The sequence below is a fragment of the Notamacropus eugenii genome, chromosome 6 (assembly GCF_028372415.1).
Source record: "Notamacropus eugenii isolate mMacEug1 chromosome 6, mMacEug1.pri_v2, whole genome shotgun sequence".
Taxonomy (NCBI): domain Eukaryota; kingdom Metazoa; phylum Chordata; class Mammalia; order Diprotodontia; family Macropodidae; genus Notamacropus; species Notamacropus eugenii.
In genome coordinates this window covers 154,532,477-154,545,266 of record NC_092877.1, presented here as the reverse complement: position 1 = coordinate 154,545,266, position 12,790 = coordinate 154,532,477, and the positions used below count along the sequence as shown (strand labels likewise).

Sequence of the window (12,790 nt, the reverse complement as noted above, 5' to 3'; positions counted from 1 at the left end):
GAGAAATCCCACCCAGTGAGGTAGGAGGTAGGAAAAGACAGGATATCACTGGCTCTCAAATGCTTTTCAATTAGGTGCACTGGGGTAATTTAAAAGGGCATTGGGAAAAGAGGTTGTTTGGTAAAGGATTTGAGATTATTGGAATTTTATGGTAAAAGTTCTTGGTTGCTAAAAGTTCACTGAAAAAATGCACTGATGGGTCAGGTTACAAAGGTTATAAAAATTTTAAATACAATCATTTGTTCTGGAAACAAAAATAGGAACTGTTTCAATGTCTATTTCTAACACATTATCAATTATCATTTTATCAGTGAATTTTTGTCAGAAAACCACAAACCACTGAGTTAAAGGTCATGGGAGAAATGGGCCTGAACTTTCTTAAGCTATAATCAAAATATTGACAAAATCCAAATGTGTTGTTCAGCATAAAAATTGCAGCTGATTCTTGATTGAGATCTACTAGAATATTTCTGCTGTCATCGAGTTGTTTTGTTGTTCAGTCATTTTTCAGTCATGTCCAACTCTTCATGACCCCATTTGGAGTTTTCTTGGCAAAGATACTGGAGTGGTTTGCCATTTCCTTCTCCAGCTCATTTGACAGATGAAGAAACTGAGGCAAACAAGGTGAAGTGACTTGTCTGGAGTCAGAGAGGTAGTAAGTTTCTGAGGTCAGATTTGAACTCAAGAAAATGAGTCTTCCTGACATCAGGCCAGGTACTCTATCCACTGAGCCACCCAGTTCCCTCCTATTAGAACATACATTGATTTAAACCCAAATCAATCAAAAGGAGGATCTTAAAAGTCAGTTTCTCAGTTTTTCCCTGTTTAAATTTTAGTTTTTGTTGTTTTTAACTTGTGTGTGTCAACATGTTTGTACCAGTGATTACATCTGTTTGGAGGTACTCCCAGTATGAAAACTTCCTTTACTGGTGATGAGCAACAGTCTGAGGCACTTCAAGGTTAAAGGATTTTAATGGGGATTCCCAAGGGCATTGGGCTAGTTTGCATCAGATGCCAACCTAGGTTTCTTAACTTCAAGCGTGACTGACCCTCTACATCCTCAGCTACCTCTCAGTTGAATTATTGTTTAAAGGGGAAAATAAAACAAAAAGGTAACTGTGAGTTTGCTTTAAAAGAATTGGGAGTTTTCATTTCTATCAATAAAGTGTTATCCCTGGATGTGAAATTAGAAATTAGAAAAATTATCAGAAATTAGGAAATAAAAGACCTTTTCATTTTAAAAATTCTCAATGCTCAGGAACTACAGTGTTGTACAGATGATCCTGAGATACTGTCCTGTCAGAAGTGAAATAGGGCAACTAGGTGGCACAGTGGATTGTGCCCACCTTGGAGTCAGGAAGACCTGAGTCCAAATCAAATAGGGTCAAAGAGAATTAGACAAGACTGAAAAGACATAACAATAGAAGTAAAATATAACCAATGAATCTCTAGGCAGTAAACCCTTTAGGGTTTTTTAAGGATAATTTTAGATTTGTTCATGAAAATCTGTTTGCTCCAATAATCCAGGCCTTTGAGCTTACAAACAGCTATTTCAAACACATTTCAGGATCTGAGGCAGCTAGTGGGGTATTTTAACTCATTTCAACAAACACATGCATACGGCACAGCACAAGGCGCTGTTGATATAAAGATATAAAAAGACAAAACTTTCAGCACTGAGGCGCTTATATTTTCTTTTGAAGGGGGTAGGGAGGGCAAGGTGAGATATAGAAAATCAAGTTTGAAAAAAGCTTATGGAATACTGATATGGGTCTTGTTGGTTAAGAGCTGTCCATGTAAACTGAGAATAATGCTCTTAATGTACAAGATTTATAGTTCCCTTCAAGATTTCACATTGTTGCCACTAAACTTTTAACAGCAAAAGGGCAGCAGAAGAAAAACAAGCACCTACAACTTGTGCTTTTGAAAATGAGTATTTATTGAGCCAAACATATGCCTGAGGATATAGGGCAAGGTTCCTGGCCTCAGGGAACTTGTAAAAAAATGGAGAAACAAATCAATGAAGAATAAAGCACTGAGTTGTGAGGAACTATCTCAGAAAAAGGTATTTTCCGGAAAAGGTTCGTGGAGAAAGTTGGAACTGAAGCTGAGCCTGGAAGGATAAACGGGATTTGGAAAATTGGAGAGGAAGGAGAAGGGTATTTTAGCTGCTAGGAAGAGAGAAATGGAAAAAGGCTGCACAGACTGGGTGGAATGGTTCAACCACAGCAAAGGATATGTCTCAGAGAATAGAGAAAATGAGGTTAAATAGGTAGGTAGGATGAGGTGTGATTGTGGAGGACATTAAAAGACATGCAGAGGAGTTAAGATTTTATGGGGGAGGGAATGAATCATAGAATGTTAAGCAAGGAGGTGACATGCTGACTGCATTATTTTATGTAAGTTGTTCTGATAATAACACACCGGATGAATAGAACAACTTATGTTTATGTAGCCCTTTAAGATTTACAAAATATTTCCTCATGACCACTTGGTGAAATAGTAGGTGGTGCAAGCACCTTCATTCTCTTTTTTATGGATGGAAGAACTGGGACTCAGAAAGGTGATTAGCCATGCTAACCCCATAGCCAAATATCCTGACCCCATGCACAGTGCTCTTTCAACATATGTTGGTTTCTTATTAGAGAGGCAGAACCCAGAGGCAGCAAGAATAACCAGGAAGTCCCTGCAATAGTAGGAGTAAAGCAGTGACCATCTAATGTAGGGTTATGGCAATGGGAAAGGGAAGGAAAATATGAATCTAAAAGATATTTAAAAGGAAGACAGTATAAGACTTGATGACAGAATGGATTTATAATAGCTAGCATTTATATTTATACAGCATTTAATATGGGACAGCTAAGTAGTATAGTAGATAGAGAAGAGCCAAGAAGACCTGAGTTCAAATATGGCCTCAAATACCCTAGGCATGGCACTTAGCTTCTCTTTGCCTCAATCTCATCATCTGTAAAAGGAGAGTGATACTAGCAGCTACCTCCTAGGGTTCTTGGGAAGATCAAATGAAATGGCATATGTAAAAGTGAGGCACAGTGACTGGCACATAGTAAGAGCGATATAAAAGTTAGCTGTTAGTAATTATACAGCACCTGAAAGTTTACAAAGCACTTTACAAATATCATCTCATTTTGTCCTGGTACATGACAACAGCTTGGAAGGTAGGTGCTATTACTATTCTCGTTTTACAGTGGAGAATACTGAAGCAGAAAGAAGTTAATTTGCTTAAGGTCGCACAGCTAGCAAGTATCTGAGTCTGGATTTGAATTTAGGTCTTTCTTACTACAAGGTTATCTAGTGCACCTCCTAGCTGGCTCTGATAAAGGCAGAACACATCAGGAAAGGTTTCTAACTTGAGAGACTGAAAAAATAGTGGTACTATGGTCAGAAGCTGGGTTAAATCTAAGATGAAAATTTACATAGGAGTCTTATTTTCTTACATATTTTGTGCTGTCTCTTTGGGCATAACTTGCAATGATCCCTTCCATTTGAGTTGTGGCTTTAAGCAGTATCTATTCCTGAAGAAAACTTAGTCTGTTTTAACTGGATAGATTCCAAGAAGAAATGATGGGTATATTTAGGCTGATAATTCTTACTTTTCTTTTGATTAGGGGGAATCCAAAGTGGTGAGAATTTAAAACTTCCCACTGACTTCATAAATTAGGGCAAAAACGATTCTTGACTAGCCAAGTTAGCTATTGTAGCAATATAGGGGAGGGAGAGTAGGATAGGAAAGAAGAGAGGTGGGAGAGACAGAAGAGAGGAAGAGAGAGAAAGAGGAGAGAGAGAAGGAGAGAGAAAAGAGAGGGAGAGGAAGAAGGAGGGGGTTAGGGGGAGGGAAGCTTCATTCCATCCATCAGGAAGCTTTCATGGATTAAGTAAGACAGAGAAACAGGAATTACAGGTTCCTGTATAATCATATAGTATATCCCACTGCCTTTAGGCGGAACCAGACATAAAACCATTTCACGGATGAGAAATCTTGGCCTTGAAGTAGATAACCACTTGGAGAAACCCAATCTATTCCAAATTCATGACCTTCCATTATGTTAAGCCTAACCACCACATACAAAATTCTATTTAGCAAATATTTATCCTCTGCAGAGAGGGAAAACAGCTGAATGCTATTGCATGAATAGTTGTTTTTAGTTTATCCCCCAGTCTTTTATTCTCCAGACTAAATAATTCCTGATCCTTTAAATTTTCCTAAAGGTTTTTATTCTCCAACTCTTTAATTTGTTTGGCCTTTCCACTTAAAACTATCCACAAACTGGCTATGTACACTCACACTCTGTAATCTCAAGCTGGACCTAGTATTTTGTTAAAAACCTAACCCATCGATTTCCAATTCTTAGTCACCACAAAAAGAGCTATAAATATTTTCATACAAATAGGTTGTCTTCCCCCTTTTTAAAACGATCTCTTTGGGATACAGACCTAGTAGTGGTATTACTGGATCAAAGAGCATACCCAGAATGGTGGGAGCAGTTGACAACTACACCAACTGTTCATTAGTGTCCCAGTTTTCCCACATCCCCTTCAACATCCAACAATTTCCTTTTTTTGTCATATTAGCCAATCTGATAGGTGTGAGGTGGTACCTCAGAGTTGTTTTGATTTGCATTTCTCTAATCAATAGTTATTTAGAGCATTTTTTCATATGACTATTCATAGCTTTGATTCCTTTGTCTGAAAATTGTCTGTTCATATCCACTGACCATTCATCAATTGGAAAATAACATATTTTTTTTTTTATAAATTTGACTCAGTTTTCTACGTATCTGAGAAATGAGGCCTTTATCAGGGATACTTGCTATAAAATTTTCTCCACCTCCTGGTTTTCTGCTTTCCTGATAATTTTGGCTGCATTGGCTTTGTACAAAAACTTTAAATTTGATGCAATCAAAATTAGCTATTTTACATTTTGTAATGCTTTCTATGTCTTCATCGATCCTAAATTCTTCCCTTAGCCATAAATCTGACATATAAACTATCTCATTCTCTCTTAATTTGCTTATGATATTGGGGAATGGCTAAACAAGCTGTCACATATGATTGTAATGAGATATCATTGTGTTATAAGAAATGACAAGCAGGATGATTTCAGAAAAACCAGGAAAGTCCTGTATGAACTGATGCATAGTTAAATGAACAGAACTGGTACATAATAACAGCATTATTGTTCAGTGAAGAATTGTGAATGACTTAGCTATTCTTATTAATACAATAATTCAAGACAATCCCAAAGGACTAATGGTGAAGCATACTATCTGCTTCCAGAGAAAGAACTGATATTATTTGAATACAGACTGAAGCTTGCTATTTTTCACTTTCTTTTACTTTTTTCTTTTATTTGAGTATTTTTGTACAAAATTACTAATAAGGAAGTGTTTTACATAATTGCACATGTATAACCTATATCTGATTGCTTACCATGTGAGGGAGGGAGGAGGGGAGAGGGGAGGAAGGAAAGGCTAGTATTTGGAATGCAAAGCTTTGAATAAAAATGTTAAAAAAACCCTAACCCCAAATTTCTGGAGAACAATGATTTTGTTTGTTATTAGGGAGCCTTAGTTTTTTAGTAGATGACTTACTGTGCTTTGTAAGCTGTTTCTACTATTCCTGGTGCATTCTGGGACGACAATGTGGTATGAAAGTGCTACTTCTGTTATTTACTAGATATACATGACATAGGCAAATCAAATGAGAGAAAATGTGGAGAAGCTACATATTTCTTATCTCATTTGAACTCCAAGGCATCTCTGTGAGGCATCACATTTGAACTCCAAGGCATCACCACCAATTTACAGAAAAGGAAACTGAAGCTTACGAAGGTTAAAAAAAGATATGCCTGTGGTCACAAAGTCAGTCAAAGTCAGAGGTGGAACAGGGACCCAAGTTTTACTATTTTCAAGGTTAGTTGTCACTCTCTCCACTGTACCTAAGTGCTTACAAATCAGATAACTAATTGTTCGTTGCTGTTTGGTTTTTGTCTTTTCTTTTAAACCAAAGAGAAACAATGGCTCTTAGAAATACCATGTCCCCTTCCAAAGAACAGAGGAGAGGGCAGAAAGGAAAAACAAAACATAGAAGTTGAACTACATTAAAAAAAAGTCTGTCTTCTTTGGTCCCTACTAACCTAGGGATTTTTCCTGCATTAGCCTCCTAACTCCTCCCCTCTCCAGAAAAGGATAATTTAAAGTGGTGGTGAAAAGGTTACATTGTGGTCAAGAGAGAAAGTGGAAATTAATAGAATGAGACCTATTGAGAACTTTTATCCATTTAGAGCTTCCTGTCTGGAACCTGTCACTTAAGTTTCATTTGTTATTAAACATTTGGCAGTCTCTCTGATGCAGGATAGATTTGACTATCTGGAGATCTTATTCTACTAAAGTTAACAAAAAATATGTTAGCTTTTATTGTCAGTTATATAAGAGCCACTAGCAGATCAGAGAGGGAAAAGGTTTAACTAAATATGAGGGCATAGGTAGGGAGTTGTAAATGTTTTTATTTTCATACAACAATTTTATTTAATATATGGAGACAATTTTTTTAAACCAGATTTTAAATTCCATAAACAGAGAAGATAGTCTTTGGAATGATAAGACCAATCAGCAACTGAGCCACTTTCTAGGTTCTATTTTAAGCCACAGTATTTCCTTTCCAAGGCAACATAATCTTTGAGTCAATTATGCACGAAAAATACTGATGTGGTTTCTCACATGACTCAATACATTTCTTATGCTGTTTAAACAGTTTCTTAAGCAGAATGCAAGAATATTACTCAAACGACATAAGAATGAATGAGTTAAAAGCCATTGCCTTCAAAAAGAAACAGAAAAAATAGGTTTAGATTTATTAAAGATGTGGGGTGTGGTTGATTTCTTAGCATCATCTGGCTGGATCAAAGCCTTGCATGCACGACCTTTTTTGTTTGTTTGTTTTTTGTTTTTGGAGAAATTTTAATGTTCTACAAGGAGAAGATTTCAATGTTGGTCAATATAAACATCAACCTTCTTTTTTTAAAAAAATTAACTAGAAGCAAATTGTATTTAAAAAGTGTCTTTATCATCATCACTGGAAAAGAGTCTAAACTGGAAACTGGGAATACATGAGCTTTTCTTTTCTGTTTTAGTCATTCAGATAAAAAAATTAGGGAATGCTGGTACTAGAAAGGAACATTAGAAATCATTTCACTCCAAAACTTCATTTTACAGCTGAGAACACTGAGTCTCAAAGATACTACCTGGCTTTCCTGAGGTCCCACAGCTAAACAGTGGCAAAGCTGAATCCAGATTTTGGTCTTCTAGCCCAGGGCACTTTTTTTAACCAGCCTATAGTTTATATGCTTGTATTGCACTCTTTTGATGATAGAGATGCTCTTTCATAGACCAATCAGTAAGCATTTCTTAAGTGCCCACAAACATGCAAAAGCTTGTCCTAGGCACCCAGGATTCAAAAATGAAAAGGGTTTAAATAAACCTTGCCCTTTCAGAGTTTACATTTTATTAGAGGAGACAATATGTACACCTATGAGTACAGGCCAGACGTATGCAAAGCAAGTGCATCTGGAGGGACTGGGAAAGACCTCACATAGTAGGCAGCATTTGAACTGCACCTTAAAAGAAACAAGCAATTCTGAGAAGTGAGTGAATTTCAGACATAAAGGACCATCTACGCAAGGGTATGATGATAGAATCTCCCAAGTGAAGAACAGGTATGTGAAAAGCAAGCATTGATTAGCTCTCATTGTACCTCAAAAGCAAGAAATGATTAGCATTCCATTTTACATATGAAGTGAGGTTATTCAGTAAAGGCTATCTATTATATCTAATGTTGAAACAGTTTCATTAGTATCCTAGACCTATACTAACATTTAAATCACATTGTTAAATAAATTTTAATGTCTTATGTCTCTGTGGCAGTAGCAATAAAGCTAAGTGGAAATTATCTAATTATCAATGTAGATGTAGATGCCAAATTTATGGCCCAACATAGACCTGAGGATTTGATTTGCCCAGCTAATTCAAAGGTTAATTGCCAAATCTAAATTTTCTTTCATAATTAAAAAGATAAAATATTTCCCAGTCAGGATGAGGTAAAGAAAAACCCTAGAAAAAGACTTATAATCACAAAATTATTTATTTCTTAGTCTCAATTTGAAACCCTGATTATTTCCATGAAAACAGATTTTGTTAGAGCACAAGAAACTCTAATGTCCAATAAAACAGATAAGGATTAATTAGTTATAGCTGTAAAATGCTGAGGAAACAAATAGTGCAGAATTATTATATATTATTAATGACTTACAGAGAAAATTCTTCTTAAATATCACATCAAGACACATTACTGGGAGAAAAAAATCAACAGTAATTTATGGGAGGGGTAGGAAGCATCCTATTATTTAACAAATGTGAAAGTTCCCGAAATACCTGGTTGGCATTATTGGTAGTGGTTAATTCTAGAATATAGAATAACAACAAGTTCCGAGACTCATTTGAAGGAAAGTCTTTGGAACTGCTGGTTGCCTCTACCAAGTAGTGATTGTCACTACAGAAGGCTCCTGTCTTAATCAGTGTTTCCTTGCTGGTCAGACACTGATTTCTCTGATTGCTGCAGACTCAAAGTACCTGGCACACAGAAGATATTTAATAAATGCTTGTCGATGCCTGAATGAATGGTTGATAGTTCCATAGAAGCTGTAAATCATTAGCTGGAAAATGATTCCATGAAAAGTTTGATAAGAAGAAGCAGAAATTCCTGCATATCTTACTTTGCAAGTATTTCAGAAGCAGCAATGAACTCAACCTTAAGTTGTTAAAAAAAAAAAATCATCTCAGTAACATTACTCTTCTTGTTTTTATAAAGACTGTCAAACTCCCTCCTCTTCCCCTGCCCCCAAATGGTCCTCGGCTTTCCTTTAATCAAAATCCTTCAGGGGGAAAAATTTCTTGGAAGCAAAAGAGTCCATGGTCTGCCAGGAAATGGCTAAAGGCTGGTGTCCCTTAGGCTCCCAGATAGTATGGGAGAAGAAGGAACTGACCAACTCCAAGGTCACGCGGGGGCATTAGCAGCTCTTTCCCACGGCTGGACTAGAGGCGCAGCAGACCAGACTTGGTAGGGAGATGGTGGTGACCAGAGGACCTCTCTCCTTCCTTTTGTACTCCCTCCCTCCCTAACACTCGGCCAGACCTTGAACCGCGCCCTCTCGGCCGCACTCACTGCTTCCCTAGCCTCCATCCTTCCCTCCGGGGCGTGGGAACCCAGAGCTCAGGCCGCGCTGGGACTGGGCAGCAGCTGGGAGCAGAAGCAGGGGGCTTTCTCTAGGGAGGATGAAGGAGCCTGGGTTGCTCAGCTCAGGATTGGTGGGAGGAAGCAGAGATGGTTCCTTCTGCAGCTCTGGATCTTAGTCCAGGGATATAAGGAATGCAGCTAGGGTTCAGGCTGCGTGTGTGTGTCTGTGTCTGTGTGTTATGAGAGGAGTGCCACACTTACTTGATATCTTCCCAGACCTCAGGGCCGTAATTCCGTATTACCAGAAGTTCCAAAGCGTGATTCACGAATCCGTACTGTAAATATAGACAGAGGGACATTACAGGTAAAAGGCAGATGTCAGTAAGGAGAAACCATCTTCTCCCTTCCTCCAACCTCCCCGCCCACCTCTCGGAACGCAGGGGGTTAATCCATTTGCAAGCTTGTGCCCGTGTGATTCCTCGGACTGGATCTTGGGTACAACTCTACTGGAGGCTTGCTGAGACGACCAGAGGTGGATGCATGCAAGGGCACCAAGAACCCAGTCCCAAATTCATCCAGGCCAGAGGATTCCCTTATTCTCCTCTGCTCACCTGCTGCCACAGTTATCTGCGGAGCTGAGCATCCGCACAGAGAGGGAGGGGGTGAGCACGCATCCCCTCACTCCAGCCCCCGCCACACTGCTGCACCCATCCTTCCGTGCACCATCCCTACCCCCAGCTATGACACAAGCTGGGCAAATTCCTGGGGCCAAGCCCTTATCTCCCCTCTACTCCACTCCTTAATCCTTTGCCAAGAGCAGGAGGCAGGGGAAGAGAAAGGGAATGGGGCAAGGGAGAGGAGGAAGAAATAGATAGCTTGCTTACTTGTTTCCATTTTCCCTCTCTTCTCCACATTCCCACTTAGAACCCCCACCACCCCATCCATCTACGTCTCCCCTCCGATCCCCAAGGGGAAAAAACAGCCCAGGGGGAGCCCTGGCACCCTTCTCCTTCCAACTGGGACCCGGGAGGACGCGGGGCTGGCTCTGCAGGAGACCCGGCCACTGTTCCAATTCAGAAGCGCCCCCGCCCCAAAGCCAGGTGAAAAAACCCAGGCCCCCAAGGCTGCTGCACTTACCATAGTGTAAGCCGGGCCTCAGATTTCCCTCAGAACGCTCCCCGGAATCCCGTCTCCAACAGCTGCGCCGAGCGAGCGACCCTGGCAGTCGCAGCAGCTCCAAGGACCGCAGCAGTAGCGGCGGTTCCCAGAAGAGGCAAAGGCGCAAGCAGGCAGCAGCAGAGGCGGCGGCGGCGGTGGGGTAGCAGCGGCAGCCAGAGCCCCGACAGAACCCCCTCGCTCCGCCCTGATTGCCACATCCTAGCGGCCAATGGAGAGTTCAGCAGAAGGGTTGCTTTTTTTCTGTCCTCTGCCTCTCGACCAATCAACTCTAGAGGAGGGAATTCAGATGCCCTGAAACGAAGCTGGCCTGAGTATTCGCATCCTCACCTCTACTACCTTAGGGTGCAAAGGTCTGTGGAAGAAGCCGTGGTAGGCATTGCAAAGATGCCTAGAGGCTGGCTGCTGCTGCCTGGGAGGAATACTCTTTGAGGGGCCAGTGGTCAAGGATAAACATGAGGGCTGCTGCCAGCTCTCCTGCCAACTCTTGAGTCTGCTAGGGGTGTGATTATAAACCGCTTTCTTTGAAGAGCCTTTCTCTCATCAGGTTGCCGTGATCTAGGATCTTGATCTATTTTCGTGTCAACCCAATAAGAATTAATTTGGTTTTAATGTGTAACCCTGAGTACATCATCATTTAACTCTTCTGGATTCCAAAACCACTTCTGGTACTTACTGCCACCGGCAAGTCATTTAACATGCTTGGCCCTATATTTCCTCAATTCTAAAATGAAGGTCTCTTAGATCTCTATGATCTAGACAGGATCGTAGAAGTAAAGCTGCAAACAACCTCAGAGACCTTCAACTCCAACCTCTTTTCCTTTCCACACCCTCCCCTCCATTTGATTTTTCGAAAAAGGAAATTGAGTCCTAGAGGACAGGTGACATGACTAATGTTATAGAGACAGTACATACTCCACCATACTATTAGAAAAAGTTATGTGTGTTACTCATTAAAAAATAAGCCACTTAATTTTTCTGTAAGATCCCTGCATTCAAATTGCCTGCTCCACTTCATAGGACTTCTACACAGAAGAGTATGTTTATTTTAAACAGGCAAAGCCTTCATCAAAAGTTAGACTCCAGGAGATCAACAGAGTTTGGAAGACAAAGGGTACTGGCTCTGAAGATTTAGGGCTGATGGCCAAGGCCATTGCTCCAGGTGGTTTTTAATCCTCAAGTAAAGGCTGGTGCCTGAATCTGTTATTGCCTTCTCAAGTGACTGTTGATGTGTTGGAAAGATTCCAGTGCAAAAGTTGGAGCTCGCTCTTGGCTCAGCCATCTCCAGTTATCTCATTATTGGGCATTTGGCTTGGATCTCCATGTCCAGCAAAGGAGTGAGGAGAAATAAGAAAAAATGCAAAATATCTGTGACTCTGTCATTTACCATTACTTTAAGTGACTCAGCAACTGACACAACTTAATGGTTATGAGGTGACTTGAGCAACTGTGATGGCTGGCAGTGTATGCAAACAAATAAAGTGTAGTCTTCCAGGGGCTGAGGAAGCACACAATCTTGCTCCTGTCTCATTGTAGGAAGAGTTCAGTATAGTTAAAAAACAGTTTTGGAAAAAATCCTTTAACTGTTTCTTATAGTTGCCGATTTAGGATCTATACAGCCATTTGAGTCTCAAAGGTCATCTTTTCTAACTCCTTTCTTTTATAGATAAAGAAACTAAGACAGAAAGATGAGGGAAATTTCCCAGATATAGGTTAGCAAAGGCAGTATTCAGTTCTATACTTTCTGTTGCCAAATGCAGTAGGCTTTCCACTGCTCCACTGCTACCTGCTACTCTTCATAATTTGATAAAACCAGTCTTGAATGATTTCAGTTGACCTCACCTTCCATTCTTGGCAAAAATCACTCTACATAGATGGGAGCAATCCTGGTTAAATGACTTGCCCAAGGTCACACTAATAACTGTCTGAGGTTGTGTCTGAACACAGGTCATCTCGACGCCATCTCTGATGCTCTCTCCACTGGGTCACCTCACTGCTCCCTGAGTATTGCTTTTTAAAGAAAAGTTATGCAGAACAGATAATGAAACATACATACCCTTTCAAGGCAGAGAGGCTAAAACAGATAATTAGATTTAGTCAGATATCACTTATTTGATCTGAACTGTTTTTCTTGGTCTAAAGGAGAGGGTGAAATGATTGAGATATTAAGAGGAAAGATATTAGTCAATCTCTTTGAGCCTTACTTTTTCCCATAAGGAAAACAGGCATAATAATATCTACTCTGTTTATCACATAGGAATGCTTTGTGGAATAAAAACACATTTCTAAAAACAGTACATTTAATCGGGTGTAGGGTACAAGTTGTGGAGATAAATTGCTTTTCCCAGTAGATCTTGTTTAAAAG

General features: G+C 39.9%; 1 protein-coding gene across 1 annotated transcript in view; it reads right to left on the bottom strand.

Moving 5' to 3' along the window:
• GUCY1B1 (guanylate cyclase 1 soluble subunit beta 1) overlaps positions 1-10,636 on the bottom strand; it is a 76,575-nt gene extending 65,939 nt beyond the window's left edge. Inside the window, exons 1-2 of the mRNA XM_072621346.1 lie at positions 10,387-10,636; positions 9,511-9,584 (exon numbers count right to left, since the gene is read on the bottom strand). Coding sequence (XP_072477447.1) covers positions 9,511-9,584; positions 10,387-10,389 — 77 coding nt within the window. The 5' untranslated portion in view covers positions 10,390-10,636. The remainder of the gene's footprint in view (positions 1-9,510; positions 9,585-10,386) is intronic.
• Positions 10,637-12,790: the final 2,154 nt, after the last annotated feature.